The sequence below is a fragment of the Schistocerca nitens genome, chromosome 3 (assembly GCF_023898315.1).
Source record: "Schistocerca nitens isolate TAMUIC-IGC-003100 chromosome 3, iqSchNite1.1, whole genome shotgun sequence".
Taxonomy (NCBI): Eukaryota; Metazoa; Arthropoda; class Insecta; order Orthoptera; family Acrididae; genus Schistocerca; species Schistocerca nitens.
Window position 1 is genome coordinate 89,055,644 of NC_064616.1, and position 16,454 is coordinate 89,072,097.

Here is a 16,454-nt window from a genome sequence, read left to right on the forward strand (position 1 = left end):
CGCCGCTGGAGTGCTTAATGGAAAAGTAAGTTTTCGAAAGAGTTCCTTTTCAAATTTTCCTTCAAAGATGGCTCTGAGCACTATGGGACTTAACATCTGTGGTCATCAGTCCTCTAGAACTTAGAACTACTTAAACCTAACTAACCTAAGGACATCACACATCCATGCCCGAGGCAGGATTCGAACCTGCGACCGTAGCAGTCGCGCGGTTCCGGACTGAGCGCCTAGAACCGCTAGACCACCGCGGCCGGCAAATTTTCCTTCAGTGATACACTTATACATGTAAGATTGCAGTTTACTATCATGTTTCGTAGGGGAATGATAGATTGGGGGAGGCATTGTGTATATTTGATAGTGACTCCAAATGCTCTGAACATCTGTTGACACCTCGTGGTCTCCCGTGCAAACAGCGTACAGGGTAATTCTCAGAAACATATCCAAACACAGTTTTGTGCCTTGGCACGGCGTTTAGAGCTTTTGAAGAAAGAAGATAAGGGTTTAACGACTAGGTCAGCGGAGAACGAGCGTGTGGTCGGACTGGGGAAGGAACTTTGCCTTATCATTTTCAAAGGAAACATTCCGGTGTTTGCCAGTTTGGCGGAATCTGGACGGCCAGAGGGGGGATTTAAATGGCCGTCTTCCCTAATGCGAGTCTGTTGTCTCAGAAGAGCCTCGACCTGCAGCTTGTGGAGGCTTCACAGCGAGTCAGAAATCGTATTTACTTCAATCATCCTTCTCATATGTACGGTAATCCTCCGCAGTCGTTCTGAATAATATTCGTTTGTCATTTGTATCCTTTACGGTGATGTAGCGTGCAAAAATATTAGTGTCGATGTAGGATTTTTGTGAACGTTGTGCCGCTGTGAGGTATTGGTAAATGACTAAAAAACACGTTTAGGAATAAGCAAGAATTAAGAATATGTGGTTGCGATGTGCGTAATATTTTGTACTTGCATTTAAATGGGAGGTAGTTATCGCAAAGAAGAATGTCGCATTTTCTAACGATCGTCCAAAAACTTCGAACGAAGGAAAAACTACTCAGCGGAATCTGGAGAGAATGCCGTAAAACCCAAAGGAATTCGTGACTTATTTTATAGCCACCGACGGAATGTGTCTTGTTTCTCCGAGAAAGGTGTCGCAGTAGTTGTCACTCTCGTCTCGTATCCTCGAAGAGCGCTAGATGTCGTCGAGCTATCGGTCACGTGACTAGCGTGTGTGACTGGTCAGTATTGTTTCCGGAGGGTCGGACGGGTGGCATAAGGGCGAGGGTGTCTCAGTGGAGAAGGTGGCGTTTTGAACGGAGCGGCGCAGTCCCCGAGGGCCAAATGAGCGCAGCGGTGCAGATGCGTATCGCGACCAGGAAGCAAACCGGTCGAGCGCGGCCCCACTCTTACTCGGCTGGAACTGCCGCTCACACGCCGCTCGCAGCCAACTCTTCTCGCATTCGAGCATTTCTTATTCTCGATGACTTCGGCACCAGTTGCCAGTACGCGCTGCCGGTCCGTAAGATTCAGAGCGCTATACGCAACGACGTTCGTGTAGCTTTTGTGCTCCTCGACTCCCGGAAGACATTCAGAACACTTCCGCGCTGTCATTTGATGAGCAGAATACGAACTAAGTATCTGATCAGAATTTTGCGACCGGATTCAGAACAGAACTTGTGGGACATATAGCTCAGCACGTCATTCGTAACACATTCACATCGATAAAAATATAAAGGAGTCCTCACACATTCAATACTATTGTCAATATACACTGATAAGCCAAAACGTTACGACCACTGCCCACCGTGAGGTCGAATGCCTCATGTCGGTGGTAGGGCACGTGACGCGGCAGGGAAGGAATGTAAGCGGGAGAGGGACGAAAGGGCAGTCATTATAGCGAAGATACGGGTCGCAAATGCTGAAATCCACTGATATAAGCGGTTTTGACGAAGGGCACATTGTTGTGGCGCTGTGGCTGGCGTACTAATGTCGTGAGCACCTGTGGAAATTGGTCGAAGGATGGTGAAATAGCGAGTAGGCCGTATGGTATTGGGCGACCACGTCCCATCACAAAACGTACAAGTTGGACGATCTCCCGCTGTGTAATCCAGGATAGCCAGTGATATGACGACATTAAGATGTGCGCGAATAAAAAGCAAACAGTTCTTCTGAGAGCCCCTATTTCGGCAACACCTTCGGTGCCATCTCCGTACCGTAGTTGAGCATGTTACAAATGTACCAGTCAGAAACTTCGACAAACACATTCGGCCTCACGGCTGCTCTAGCGCCGGAGGGTTAGGCAGCTCCTTTGACTCCCACCTCTCTTCAGGGTGGTATTCTCATGCGTTCAGGCGCTAAGGCAGCCGCAAGGAAGAATATCTTTCAGAGATTCTGCCAGGTATATACGTATGTGCGAGTGGCATTGTCGAACGTTGTCGAGAAAGTCGTCCTGTCGCGTATCGCACTGCGAACTGTAGTTTCCGATCGCGGAATATGTGAGAATCGACGCCTGAAGCGAAGGGGTGATTTCGTTCACTCCTGAGGCGTTTTTGTGTCGATTCTGAGCAGCGGTGTATATTAAATGTTTCACTGGCCAACCGTAAGAAAACCGCGTGATTTTAATGCTGTGTTTCGCGGTTCTGACCTCCATCGCAAAGGCGTCAAAAGAAAGGGGTGAGAGAGGGTGTGACGCCTTGCCATCGTATGACGCGTGCACGGTTGGTGTTCGATAGAACTGTGGTGCCAATATGACACCATTAACCCACCTTGCAGCTCACATGAACTTCTGACCTGTGGACCTTTTCTTCCATGCGTCGGCTGTTTGAAGCGTCGCTGAGCCCGAGGGTGACGTCCCAGGGCACCACACTTTTGCACGATTACGGAGGAAGGTTGTAGACACCTTAGAGCCAAATTTCAAACTTATGCGCCGGAATTGTCAGTATGAGAACTGTAGCCTAAATCAAACCTGTTTGACGCCGGCCGGAGTGGCCGAGCGGTTCTAGGCGCTTCAGTCTGGAACCGCGCGACCGCTACGGTCGCAGGTTCGAATCCTGCCTCGGGCATGGATGTGTGTGATGTCCTTAGGTTAGTTAGGTTTAAGTAGTTCTGAGTTCTAGGGGACTGATCACCTCACATCTTAAGTCCCATAGTGCTCAGAGCCAAATCTGTTTGACAATTTTTTTTCTTTACATTCAGACTTCACCGTAAGTAGATGAAAACATCTTCCCTATTGTATTGCTAGCTTATTTAGCTTACTAATCTTACTTCTGTTATTTCTAGCAATCTCATTCAGTTAATTATTTCTCTTTATCTGTCGTCATTCGTAAAGGGATTTTCAACATTCTTAAAGGAATCGCTAGTTTTTTCTATTATTGATGATCTCACTTTCCTGAGAATTGATAAAATTTGCCGTTTTACCTAGGACTTCGTTTAGATCTTATTTTCCATGACGAGGGAAGAAGGCATTATGGACATAAATTTGCCAATTTCTTGTAATGAAACGTAAATCGTTACCGATTTCCTTCATTTGAAGTAATAGTTATTGTCTCCAATATTTCCTTTCGGAGATATTGAGTAGAAAGTACATATCAGTACGAGAAAATTAAGTAAAATGTAGATTTATTCGCGGGTGCTGTGAAATTTTCCGTAATGAGGCCTGTGAACAATAATCTGCACATTTTAATAAGCAACGAGAAAATTTGTTTGAAATACAGGGTGGTGTGTTTAGTTTTGTAAGGTGATATTTCAAAACTGGAGCTAATGACGAATATTATGCAAATTATTGAGAGTTCGCTCAGATTCGAAGTTTTACAAATCTGCAGTGTGCCCCCCTTCGGCAGCGCAGATAACATCTAGGTGGAACCTGAATTCGTCTCCGGCTCGATGAATATGTTTCGTCACAGAGTTTAAACGAGTTGTGTTTGTTTTGTTTGTCGAGAAAGTAATTGGCAATGGTGTGGTCTCAAAACTGTTTCTTTACGTATCATCAGGACGTATAATCATATCTTGTGAGCACCCCATCTGTAGAACAGGGCTCTCTCTACTGTGCTACTTACCCCAGCTGAAGTAGGAATGCAGAGTGGCGCAAAATGCGTGTTAGAAAGCGTTTGTATACTGTGCTTTAATCGTACGCTGTAAATGATTCTCCTTGCGATACCGCTGTATTTTTGCTCTGAAATTTCTATAGCTCGCACACTTTTGTCTCAATTGATATTTCAGAAAGGGAGCATTAACATTGGAACAGCGGTACTGTGGACCCACAAGTTCGAGCTTTTGCTACACTCCATCTACAAAAAGTCATTGTTTGATGTACAGTCTATGCACAATGTATTATTGAGTCCATTTCTATCGAGGAACCTGTCACACAAGATCAATACAGACAAGTCCGGGAACACGAATTTGTTCCGATTGCACGACGCCGCCAAATGCCTTGTGCAGCCGAAAATGATAATTCTTCAGAAAGTCATCACGGAATTCAGTTAAAGGCTCTACACACTCATTGCTGCAGAAGGAAACAACGTTGGAAACGTTATCTACTATATTTCAGGTCGTCTGCTATAGCACGAGTACGATAACAAGAATATAAAACGGCTCTGAGCACTCTGGGACTTAACATCTGAGGCCATCAGTCCCCTACAACTTAAAACTACTTAAACCTAACTAACCGAAGGACATCACATATATCCATGCCCGAGGCAGGATTCGAACCTGCGACCGTAGCGGTCGCGCGGTCCCAGACTGAAGCGCCTAGAACCACTCGGCCACAGCGGCCGGCTTACAAGAATATATCACCCCGTATTACGTCGTAGTAGACAAAAACTTTCTAACACCCAATTTTGCACCACCCTGTAGATTCCTAGCATGATACGGAAGAAGTTTCCACCTGCTTGCATACAGAATATTGACCTTCATTCGTGGAAAGTCTAGACCATTATTGCAATATTTCGCAATGTGTTTCTCCCAAATATTATTTTCATAAAAAAATAAATGCCCGTAAATTTTTTAAAAAAAAAAGTATTTATAAAGAAAACTCATTCACTTGTGAGAACAGCATGAATTGTAGTAGTGGTGCACCGTAGCTTTGCAGTCCTCTTTTGCGAACATTGTTTCTAAGTACTTTTCAGCCTGGATTAAACTCCGATGAAATGTTTCATTTTTCGTATTTCAGAGAACATGATACAGTTTAATGTGATTGTAAGGCTCTGTAGTGGTAGCACTTTGTCGGTGCACAATGTCTCCTCACAGTGGCACACGATCGATCGTGTTGCAGGTCACTACAGCCATTGTACACTGGCGGACAAAAACACTTTGTTATTAAGTTATGGATCGCATGGTGCCAGCTTGAGAGTGACATGTGTTGCAGGTGCCTGTGCGACTCGCGGTACACGGGGCAGAACTGTGAGAGCGAGTACATCCCGTGCAGCCCCTCACCCTGTCTCAACGGCGGCACCTGCCGCGAGGTGGACCAGCTCAGCTACGAGTGCGTCTGTCCCCAAGGTACGTGTGACGTGTTATCAAAAACTAAAGTATCCTTATTTATTTATCACCTTGAATTTAATACAATACACTTGTGCCAGCACTTTTTCAAATCTTGGAAACCCTTGAGCGATTCTGTTTCTTACTTTTGAATACATTATGCGAGTGACAGTGATCAATGTGTTACAAATCTTTACTATCAAAAACAGTCTTGATCACAATTTATTTATTATGGTGACCGGTTTCGACCACTACTGTGGTCATCTTCAGACCAATGAGTAAGAACCTCCTTCTGCTGGAGAAGTGATTCATTTTACCCCTGCTGCCTTGAGAATTTCAAAGAAACTATTCCAGGCAAGACTGTCAAAAGTTTTCTTTAAGTGTAGTAAGCGAATGATACTGTTTACAAATAACGAAGACCCAGTGCGGTCCAAGGGCTTTGCGTTCATTACGGAATAGAAGTTTCCCGAGTAAGATATAGACGAAATAAAACTTCTTGTATATTTACTCCTGCTTGCTTGATGACAAGGGAAATTCATTTTAATCCTGGAGGCAAACCGCGAATAAGTCGCTCAGGACTAGAAGAAGCCTTTGTGTGCAAAGTACAAGTATTTGTGTACGTATCTTCTGAGGTTTATTTCGGATTTCATAGGGTGCTGAAGCAACAGAATTCATTGACAAATCGTAAAATGTATCACGAAATAGAAAAATATCGCTCTTGTGGTCTACTCGCGAGCCGACAGCGCGGTAACTCTAAGACTAGTTAAGGAAAAACTGTAGAGGCAGTATAAGCTCCCACGCTTGAGTGAACTTCCACCGTCCGATTCAGCGAATTCCAGCCTGCACTAGATCTCTGTACGTATCCAAGTGCCCGACTTGGCTCTTAAATAACTTTCTCCCTTCCTTTCGTCTCTCTGATACGTGGGAAGTCACGAAATGTCTTAAGTTCTGTGCGGCCAAAGACCTTTCTCATCGCTAAAAGATGTACATGATTTGGAGACTGGCGACGTTCAAATAGCAGTGCTACATGCAGATGAGTGAAGCTCATCGTGAACTATGCTGGTGGCTGCTGCAAAATCCAGTGATCCGTGGTTCGATCCCACGTAGATTCTAGATCTTTTTTCCGGTATGTAGGTGATTTTCACTACTAGAAAGATTTTGTACACATGAAAATGTTTTTAGTGTATCACGTTCAATGGTAGTTTCTCTTCGGTGCGTGTGCAGACGGGATGGAAAGAATTATTTCTGTGCCGTGATTAGTATGCGTTGAAATACTGTTGCCTATCGCACGACGGGCTGGTTAAACCTGTTTAAATGTCTCATTTTGGGCAATTCTCACTACAGTCACTATTCAAACATGTCTTCTAGTTGACGACTCTACATTTAGCGTTACAGATATGTACAGGGTTTAATCTGGGCAAATTTCAGTTTGAATTTCCCGCCATATCGTAGTTCCGCTGAAGGTCACGATTGGCGTTCTTGAAAGCCACAGGCATCAAGTAAACAGTCAGAACTTCAAAATTCCCGCGATGTTACGGACAAGTGCGGAGTACAAGCGAAGAGCCGCGATTATCGTTCGCCCACTGAAATAGTTAGATTTTTCGGGTACCCGAGAGCAACTGTTTACGATATTGTGGCCAAGTAAACGCTTCGTAGAAGTCTGGGGAAGGTTCTGCTAACGCGGTGAGGAAACCTCATTCGAGAAAACACGTGTCACGAACTGTGGCAGCCATCGAAAATGCTCAGGCGCTGATTTCGGAGGACTCGGGGCAGTCGCTGAGGAAATGGAGTCAGTATTTAATGTCAGCGAGCGAACAATGGGTCGGATGGCAGAGGAGGACCTCATAAGAGTTATTTAGTCCAAAACTGGCTCTCTGATAAGGATGACGTTGACATGTTCTTGTCAGAGTAGTTTTGTGCCCCGAATAGCCCGGGTTAGAACCCCCTAGACTAGCATATTTGGAGCGTAGTCGAATGAGTTATCAGTAAGACGGGGCCCCCTAATGTTACGCCTCTACGTACCGCTACCGAAGCAACATTCGCGAATAGGGACAGCGCCGTTTTAAAGTGTGTGTGCGATTGCTTCAGGACAAGATAGGAGGCGGTCATTGCTGCTGAAGGGGGTTACATCTAGTAATTTTACTCTTGAAACATACCACAACTTCCATTTGTATTTTGTTTTAATAAATTTGCTTTTAAAAAAGATACATTTGTCCGGATTTAAGCACCGCACCCTGTATGCGGAAAGAGGAGAATGTGCGTATTGAGGTAGGAGTCCCTTTTGCGTTACCTTTCTCTCATTAATTCAACAATTCACAAATCAGTTTCCTCGTGAAGTATGGCACGTCTAATTTCCATAGTTTTTCGCCTGAAATGATGTCGTGGAGTGGTGAGTTGCTTCAGCAGTGGCAGGCCTGGGCAGCTACGAACCGCCCGCCGTCGGCTAATTGTGGCACTTGACGATTCAAACTGGTTTGTGACGCAGGCTGCAGTCACGTTCGTCGCTTTGGACCAGTCTCGCATATTCTGTAGCCGATAAATCTTGTAAATTGAACCCATTTGTTCATCCACCCTTCGGAATAATTTCTTTCAACAAACTATCTGTCCGCAGCCTTCTGACAGATAACGATGAATATCGTACGATTTCCATGCTTCGTTTTAATAAATGTCCGAGATCGGCGGGAAATTTTCTCCAACTAAGCTACCTGTAGTCGCGTTTTTCGTAAAAGGAACAAGTGGCTGCAGCTAGTTCGTTTGTCAATTCGAGCGTAACAGTGACTGGTTTTTCTGTCGCCGGTTACGAAATTCGCCTCGCAGTAGCTACGAAGCTGCGCAACAATATATAATTTTATATGCGTGCTTGTGCCAGTTAAGTTACTCTCGATTTAATGGCTACACCTGCAATTTATCTGACAGCTGTCGAGGGAGTGGATGCAAATCTGGATTGTAGCACTCCTTTTACGTGGAATGATTGTTGTGTTGCTACGTAAAAGTCAACTTTTTTAGCGTACATTTAAGATACACTATCGGATATTTACTAACTACTGTTATGTGATATACCACTCGTTTCTTATGGAATGTATGGTCCAGGTTCGTTCGCTATTCACGAGATGTTGTCTTCGACTGTCCATAAAACAGATGATTAGTTTCACAATGCCTCGAACCATCTGAGAAACTGCGACAAATAAGGAACGTTGACATTCCTCAGCAGGCTGCGTTCTGGAGTTCAAAGAGCGATAATCAACGTGGAGAAATGCAGGTTATTTTGCAGTGCAACGTATAGTGAGTCTAGTACAGAAATATCGATTAGGACGCCTTCCGGAATAGTACATACAGTACGCTCTTTGTCGTGTATAGTGGAGAATGAACGTAGCACCATAACTTGAAGATACATAAATGTTGCTCAGAATGCGTGTGTCTTCGCTGGCGGACTTTTTAAACTATGTAGCAAGTAAATGTATATACGGGAGAAGTTATCGCAGATAATGCCTTTATTTACACGAGAGAGTAAAGTGCGCGGGTTTGGTCACGTGGATGAATTGAAGTAAGATTATAGGGCGAGATGTTCCGTCGTCAAGCGGGAATGCACGATAATTTTTTTTTTCTATACTGTGTATAGCTCTGCCTGAAAGATGGCAGTAATAGCGTTTTCCCTGCTTCCCTGTAGCTCATCCAATGTGTGGGGATTTTTTGAACGCATACGACTTTTCAGCTCTCGGAGACTAGGGTATTTTATTGCCTTGCTGATTATGCTGCCTTCGCTGAATATATGGTGAACGCGTGCCAAGTTTGCGTGTCATTTATGCGCTGTTGTATTGTCTCGCTAAAAAATCCATTCAGACTTTCACCGAGCGAGGTGGCCCGGTGGTTAGCACACTAGACTCGCATTCGGAGGACGACGATTCAAAACCGCGTCCGGCCATCCTGAGTTGAGTTTTCCGTGATTTCACTAAATCGCTTCAGGCAAATGCCAGGATGGTTCCTTTGAAAGGGCACGGCTGACTACCTTCCCTAATCCGGTGGGACCGGTGACCTCGTTGTTCGGTCCCCTCCCCCAAATCAACCAACCTACCTTTCATCTTCTGTCAGCTTATTAAGAAATTGATTGAACAAATTCCATTGGCTCCACAATCCTAAAACATTTTTCGGGTGAATTTTATTCGGTCACTCTGTGTATGGAATACAGAACAAGTATCGTACGATGTCTCTGCAGTTAGGCGTGTCACCGCATCGCGCATTGCAACGCTTCCGAAGACTTCCAAAGTGCTTTCCGTGGACGCGTCATTTCTTCTCTGTATGCCCACCCCAAAAAAATTAAAAAATGCAAATATCGTTAATTGTTATTTACTTTTACTCACAACGCCCTTTAAAAAGAGACATCGATACGTAAATGAGGACCTAAACATGAAAACATAGAATATGACATTTACTGGGGAGAGTGACATCTACCACTAACACTTAAATTTTTGGGTTAAGTTTAACCGAAAAATTTAATATTGATGAAATTAGGTAGAAGAATGCATTAAAAACAATAAAAACTTTTTCAAAATTTTAAAATATAAAATAATTGACAAGAATACAATTTTGAAGAGGTGGACATAAAACAACCCCCCCCCCCCTTTTTCCTTTTGGTATTAGGAGCGTTAAGAAGTCTGGGAGGAAGGAAAGTAGGTAGCGTAAGATTATTATGTTTCGAATATTATAGCCCCTTTAATTTTCGTGTGTACACAGAAAGAGAGAGTGTTTCCGCCTTATGTAATAGAAAATCCATTGTTTTGCACATACATGTTTTAATACTTTGTGCTGTCATTGGTTTTTTAAAACTTATCGGTTTACAAAACTGATAGCGTTATGTACGTCTGAATAATTAAAAAAAAGTTACATATTCCTCATATTACCAGTCTTGGGACGATGTGCAACTGGTGATAACTGAAGGTAACTTGATAAGCCAGGATCGCGAAAAAAGCATTTTATTGGACGACCAGTTTCGACAGAGGTATGGTGTCATCATTCATCAGCGTTGCAAGTCGCTTCAGAGTGGGAAGTGCGTATGCAGTGTGAAGCCACTTGTAACACTCATGGATAATCCGTTCTAAAAATTTTAACCGATGATGAGGGCATGTTGTTGTTGTTGTTGTGATCTTCAGTCCTGAGACTGGTTTGATGCAGCTCTCCATGATAATCTATCCTGTGCAAGCTCCTTCATCTCCCAGTACCTACTGCAACTTACATCCTTCTGAATCTGCTTAGTGTATTCATCTCTTGGTCTCCCTCTACGATTTTTACCCTCCACGCTGCCCTCCAATGCTAAATTTGTGATCCCTTGATGCCTCAGGACATGTCCTACCAACCGATCCCTTCTTCTAGTCAAGTTGTGCCACAAACTTCTCTTCTCCCCAATCCTATTCAATACCGCCTGATTAGTTACGTGATCTACCCACCTAATCTTCAACATTCTTCTGTAGCACCACATTTCGAAAGCTTCTATTCTCTTCTTGTCCAAACTATTTATTGTCCATGTTTCACTTCCATACATGGCTACACTCCATACAAATACTTTCAGAAAGGACTTCCTGACACTTAAATCTATACTCGATGTTAACAAATTTCTCTTCTTCAGAAACACTTTCCTTGCCATTGCCAGTCCACATTTTATATCCTCTCTACTTCGACCATCATCAGTTAGTTTGCTCCCCAAACAGCAAAACTCCTTTACTATTTTAAGTGTCACATTTCCTAATCTAATTCCCTCAGCATCACCCGACTTAATTCGACTACATTCCATTATCCTCGTTTTGCTTTTGTTGATGTTCATCTTAAATCCTCCTTTCAAGACACTGTCCATTCCGTTCAACTGCTCTTCCAAGTCCTTTGCTGTCTCTGACAGAATTACAATGTCATCGGCGAACCTCAAAGTTTTTATTTCTTCTCCATGGATTTTAATACCTACTCCGAATTTTTATTTTGTTCCCTTTACTGCTTGCTCAATATACAGATTGAATAACATTGGGGGGAAGCTACAACCTTGTCTCACTCCCTTCCCAACCACTGCTTCCCTTTCATGCCCCTCGACTCTTATAACTGCCATCTGGTTTCTGTATAAATTGTAAATAGCCTTTCGCTCCCTGTATTTTACCCCTGCCACATTTAGAATTTGAAAGAGAGTATTCCAGTCAACATTGTCAAAAGCTTTCTCTAAGTCTACAAATGCTAGAAACGTAGGTTTGCCTTTCCTTAATCTAGCTTCTAAGATAAGTCGTAAGGTCAGTATTGCCTCACGTATTCCAACATTTCTACGGAATCCAAACTGATCTTCCCCGAGGTCGGCTTCTACCAGTTTTTCCATTCGTCTGTAAATATTTCGCGTTAGTATTTTGCAGCTGTGACTTATTAAACTGATAGTTCGGTAATTTTCACATCTGTCAACATCTGCTTTCTTTGGGATTGGAATTATTATATTCTTCTTGAAGTCTGAGGGTATTTCGCCTGTCTCGTACATCTTGCTCACCAGATGGTAGAGTTTTGTCAGGACTGGCTCTCCCAAGGCCGTCAGTAGTTCTAATAGAATGTTGTCTACTCCCGGGGCCTTGTTTCGACTCAGGTCTTTCAATATTGTTCTCAAGTACATCGCCCTTGTATAAACCCTCTATATACTCCTTCCACCTTTTTGCTTTCCCCTCTTTGCTTAGAACTGGGTTCCCATCTGAGCTCTTGATATTCATACAAGTGGCTCTCTTTTCTCCAAAGGTGTCTTTAATTTTCCTGTAGGCTGTATCTATCTTACCCCTAGTGATATAAGCCTCTACATCCTTACATTTGTCCTGTAGCCATGCCTGCTTAGCCATTTTGCACTTCCTGTCGATCTCATTTTTGAGACGTTTGTATTCCTTTTTGCCTGCTTCATTTACTGCATTTTTATATTTTCTCCTTTGATCAATTAAGTTCAATATTTCTTCTGTTACCCAAGGATTTCTACTAGCCCTCGTCTTTTTACCTACTTGATCCTCTGCTGCCTTGACTACTTCATCCCTCAGAGCTACCCATTCGTCTTCTACTGTATTTCTTTCCCCCATTCCTGTCAATTGTTCCCTTATGCTCTCCCTGAAACTCTCTACAACCTCTGGTTCTTTCAGTTTATCCAGGTCCCATCTCCTTAAATTCCCACCTTTTTGCAAATTCTTCAGTTTTAATCTACAGTTCATAACCAATAGATTGTGGTCAGAGTCCACATCTGCCCCTGGAAATGTCCTACAATTTAAAACCTGGTTCCTAAATCTCTGTCTTACCATTATATAATCTATCTGATACCTACTAGTATCTCCAGGATTCTTCCATGTATACAACCTTCTTTTATGATTCTTGAACCAAGTGTTAGCTATGATTAAGTTATGCTCTGTGCAAAATTCTAACAGACGGCTTCCTCTTTCATTTCTTAGCCGCAATCCATATTCACCTACTATGTTTCCTTCTCTCCCTTTTCCTACTGTCGAATTCCAGTCACCCATGACTATTAAATTTTCGTCTCCCTTCACTACCTGAATAGTATCTTTTATCTCATCATACATTTCTTCGTCATCTGCAGAGCTAGTTGGCCTATAAACTTGTACTGCTGTAGTAGGCATGGGCTTCGTGTCTATCTTGGCCACTATGAGGGCATAGCTCTGTCAAAACTGCTCATCCAATAAAATGCTTTTTTAGTGATCCTGGCTTGTAAGGTTTTCTTCAATAATGACTTCAAATATTACTGAAGGGAGCACATGAGTACTGAAACATGTGTAGGAAAAAAAAAAGTAATTGTGTTTTGCCTAAGGTGGAAATTGACTCAAAGATTGCTTAGAGTTTAACGACCCGTGAACACTGCGCTTCCCGAATACAACTCCACGGAAGAACATCTCACCTCTGTACTAGACATTTCGGGAATTCAATCAAATATTGTTAGTTTTCTAATGATTCTCATGCTCTATGTCTGAGATACGTATTTGGCCTGTTTCACAACTTTCTACAATCCATCTGCTTTGTAGCCCATACCCCCCGCCCCCCTCCTCCCTCACGGTGCGGGAAACGATTCCGTCCGCGTAGTTGGTGGTCCATATGATAGACCCTGTGATATCACAGCTTCACCGAACCTTCGGGAATGTTTGTATAACCACGCAGATACGTCACAAACAACGTCGGGCTTGGTCCAGTGGTCGAAGCGGAGTCTCGAATAAACATCCATTCCCGCCAGTCATGCCATAAGAACTTTCTTTTACACACCCACACACCTCAGCTGAAGAAGCTTCAGATGAAATAAAAAGCCTGTCACTGGTAGGTTTGCAGCAAGTACGGCGAGTGACCCGTGCTGTATGTCGACGTGGGGAAGAGTAACGGCTGTGCAGCAAGCGTTGCAGAGGCTTCTGTGTTGACGGGACATTAAACAGCACCAATATGGGGCTCGACGAGGCACATAAGGGCTGGGAAGCCGTATCTGCGCTGTCTGTGCCTGGCGGGCTTCCAGCTTGCATTACGCGCTTATTCATTCAGCGGGCGACTGTGGCGCGGCGCGGCGCGGTTGAATGTCCCAGCAAGGCCGACGCCTGCCACGCGGATTTCACTCTTTTTGCGCCTCCTTCCATTCGTTCCGGCTACGTTTCCCACCGCGGCGCGCCTGTGAAGTTCCTGCTGAGCGGGACACGAGAGATGACACGGCTGTGCGCGGCAGCACCGCCCCCGCAGGTCACCAGCCTCATTACCGGACAGTTAAGATTCAACGAGACCAACGTACCGTCGACAAGCACGTATAACAAACACAGTCACTAATGAGAATGTTCGTTTGACCACACTTTCAACCTCTCTCTGTCGTGCCGGCCGGAGTGGCCGTGCGGTTCTAGGCGCTACAGTCTGGAGCCGAGCGACCGCTCCGGTCGCAGGTTCGAGTCCTGCCTCGGGCATGGATGTGTGTGATGTCCTTAGGTTGGTTAGGTTTAATTAGTTCTAAGTTCTAGGCGACTGATCACCTCAGAAGTTAGGTCGCATAGTGCTGAGAGCCATTTGAACCGTCTCTCTGTCCTATCGCGTTGTACAGGATTCGTGATTTTCACAATTTGCCAAATTTATTTTATTGTACTGTTGTGGTCCGATGCCCTTCGTGTCTCCACCGTCTTCAGTTAACCTAAGGCGAGTCGCCTGCGAATCGTGTTATCTTTGTTCTCTGCTTTATCGTATTTCAAATGATTGTTTACCCTGTTGACTGGGGAAGACTACAGTATTTGCTAAAACGAGAGTGGAAAACCGCGTAAAACCTACAATGGTGATGGCCCGTATACTAGACCAGCGCTCGTTAATCCGCCGCGCAAATTCTATCAGGGTCCGGCCCACCTGCCAGTCGCACGCTTCGAATTAAGCTGTTCCAGCAGGCCAAATAATACGATACTTTCAGTGAAGTTTCTAATAAGAGTGCAAGTATCCTCAAAGAAATATTCGAATGCAAAATTGGAAATGAGTAGACATTTAAAAATAAATATGTGTGAATCATTTTATATCTTATTACACCCTAAAACTAAACGTCCTGCTGCATATTCCATATGTATTGCAAGCCATGAGGCCTGCGGAGAAGACATTCGGTTTAATTTACTGCAGATATCCCACGGATACCCCACTGATGTAGGTAACATATCAGGCAAGTTCTCCTGTTACCTAACTTCTTGAATCGACGTCGCGTTTATGTCGGATCATGATTTGCGCTGATTTCCAATAAGTCATACTCATATACTTGCTTTATGCTGCAGACAGATTACGTAAATTCTTTAGGTGTCCCACAGATCTTGGACTTCTTACCACCCTGAGAACTACTGAAAATTGTAATGTGTTTATAGTTGTAAGAACACACTCTCGCCTGAAGAAATTCTATATTCTGGTTAAGTTCTGCACGTATTTACACACCACTGAAAATATTTGGGAGAAATTACGTAATGTTACAGAACAATCCCTCCTCTCCCTTACCTGTTCTATTCGCAGATGGTATGCGGGAAGCCCAGATCTATTTATTTTTCCCTCGTCGTCATTATACGAGATGTATATTGCAAGGAATAACACGTTTCTTGACTCGTTTCGGAAGCTGAGCTGTCAGAACTTTGAGAGAAAGGTCTTTACGATGCACAGTGCCTTTCTTTTAGCATCCCACACCGTAGTATTTCTGCGGCGCTTTCTCGCTGATTCAATAAATCTGTGACTAGTCATCGCGAATTTGTAGTTCGAATTTTCTGTCTCCTCCGTTAACTCAGTCTGGTAACTGTCCCAGACCGCGTAACAATATTAAAGAACGTTTTTCGAGTTAACCTTGTTCGTGAGTGACTTCCACTTTCTCTGGATTGCATCTGTCTTCTCCGCGGTGTCTTTCCACCGTACATCGTTCCGGGCTGGTACGGCTGTGGCAGATTGCAGCGATTGCCTTGACGAGGCCTGGCCAGCGCCAGCTTCCCCCAGTACTCTGCTATTCCCAGCAGGTGCGCGACAGCTCTGCACACGCTTCAAACGTGGGAACACGTGTTTGCAACTCAGTGTAACTACTTCTAAGACGCGGATATTGCAGCATACATCTATAAGCACGATTTTATCAGTAGTGTTTATTTTCAGCTCTCTTTACTTTCTTCCAAACCAATAACATTTATTACTTGATTCAATATGTACTTTGGATAGTGCGAATTCGGCGAAGAGAACTACAGTTTCACGTACTGGCCTGTAATTTCTGACGTTTATAAATTTGCGTACATTTCGATTTTAAAATATGTACTGAACCGGGAACTGTGGTTCCTGATACAAACACATGGAGTTACGCAGATTAAAATCTGTTACGTCTGAACGTGGGCGGGACTTGGTCAATTTTATAACATAAAAAAAAAGTTCGCACACATTTTAAACCAAACATTGAAATAACGTTAGCAGCTTGTCTGTGCAGTCGTGGATATTGCTCTAGGGGTAGCATTTTATAATAAGAGTCCTGTAAATTCCTGAATT

General features: G+C 43.8%; 1 protein-coding gene across 1 annotated transcript in view; it reads left to right on the top strand.

Moving 5' to 3' along the window:
* LOC126248062 (neurogenic locus Notch protein) overlaps positions 1-16,454 on the top strand; it is a 401,991-nt gene that overhangs the window by 315,449 nt on the left and 70,088 nt on the right. The window contains exon 5 of the mRNA XM_049948703.1: positions 5,347-5,480. Within this exon, the coding sequence (XP_049804660.1) occupies positions 5,347-5,480 (134 nt within the window). The remainder of the gene's footprint in view (positions 1-5,346; positions 5,481-16,454) is intronic.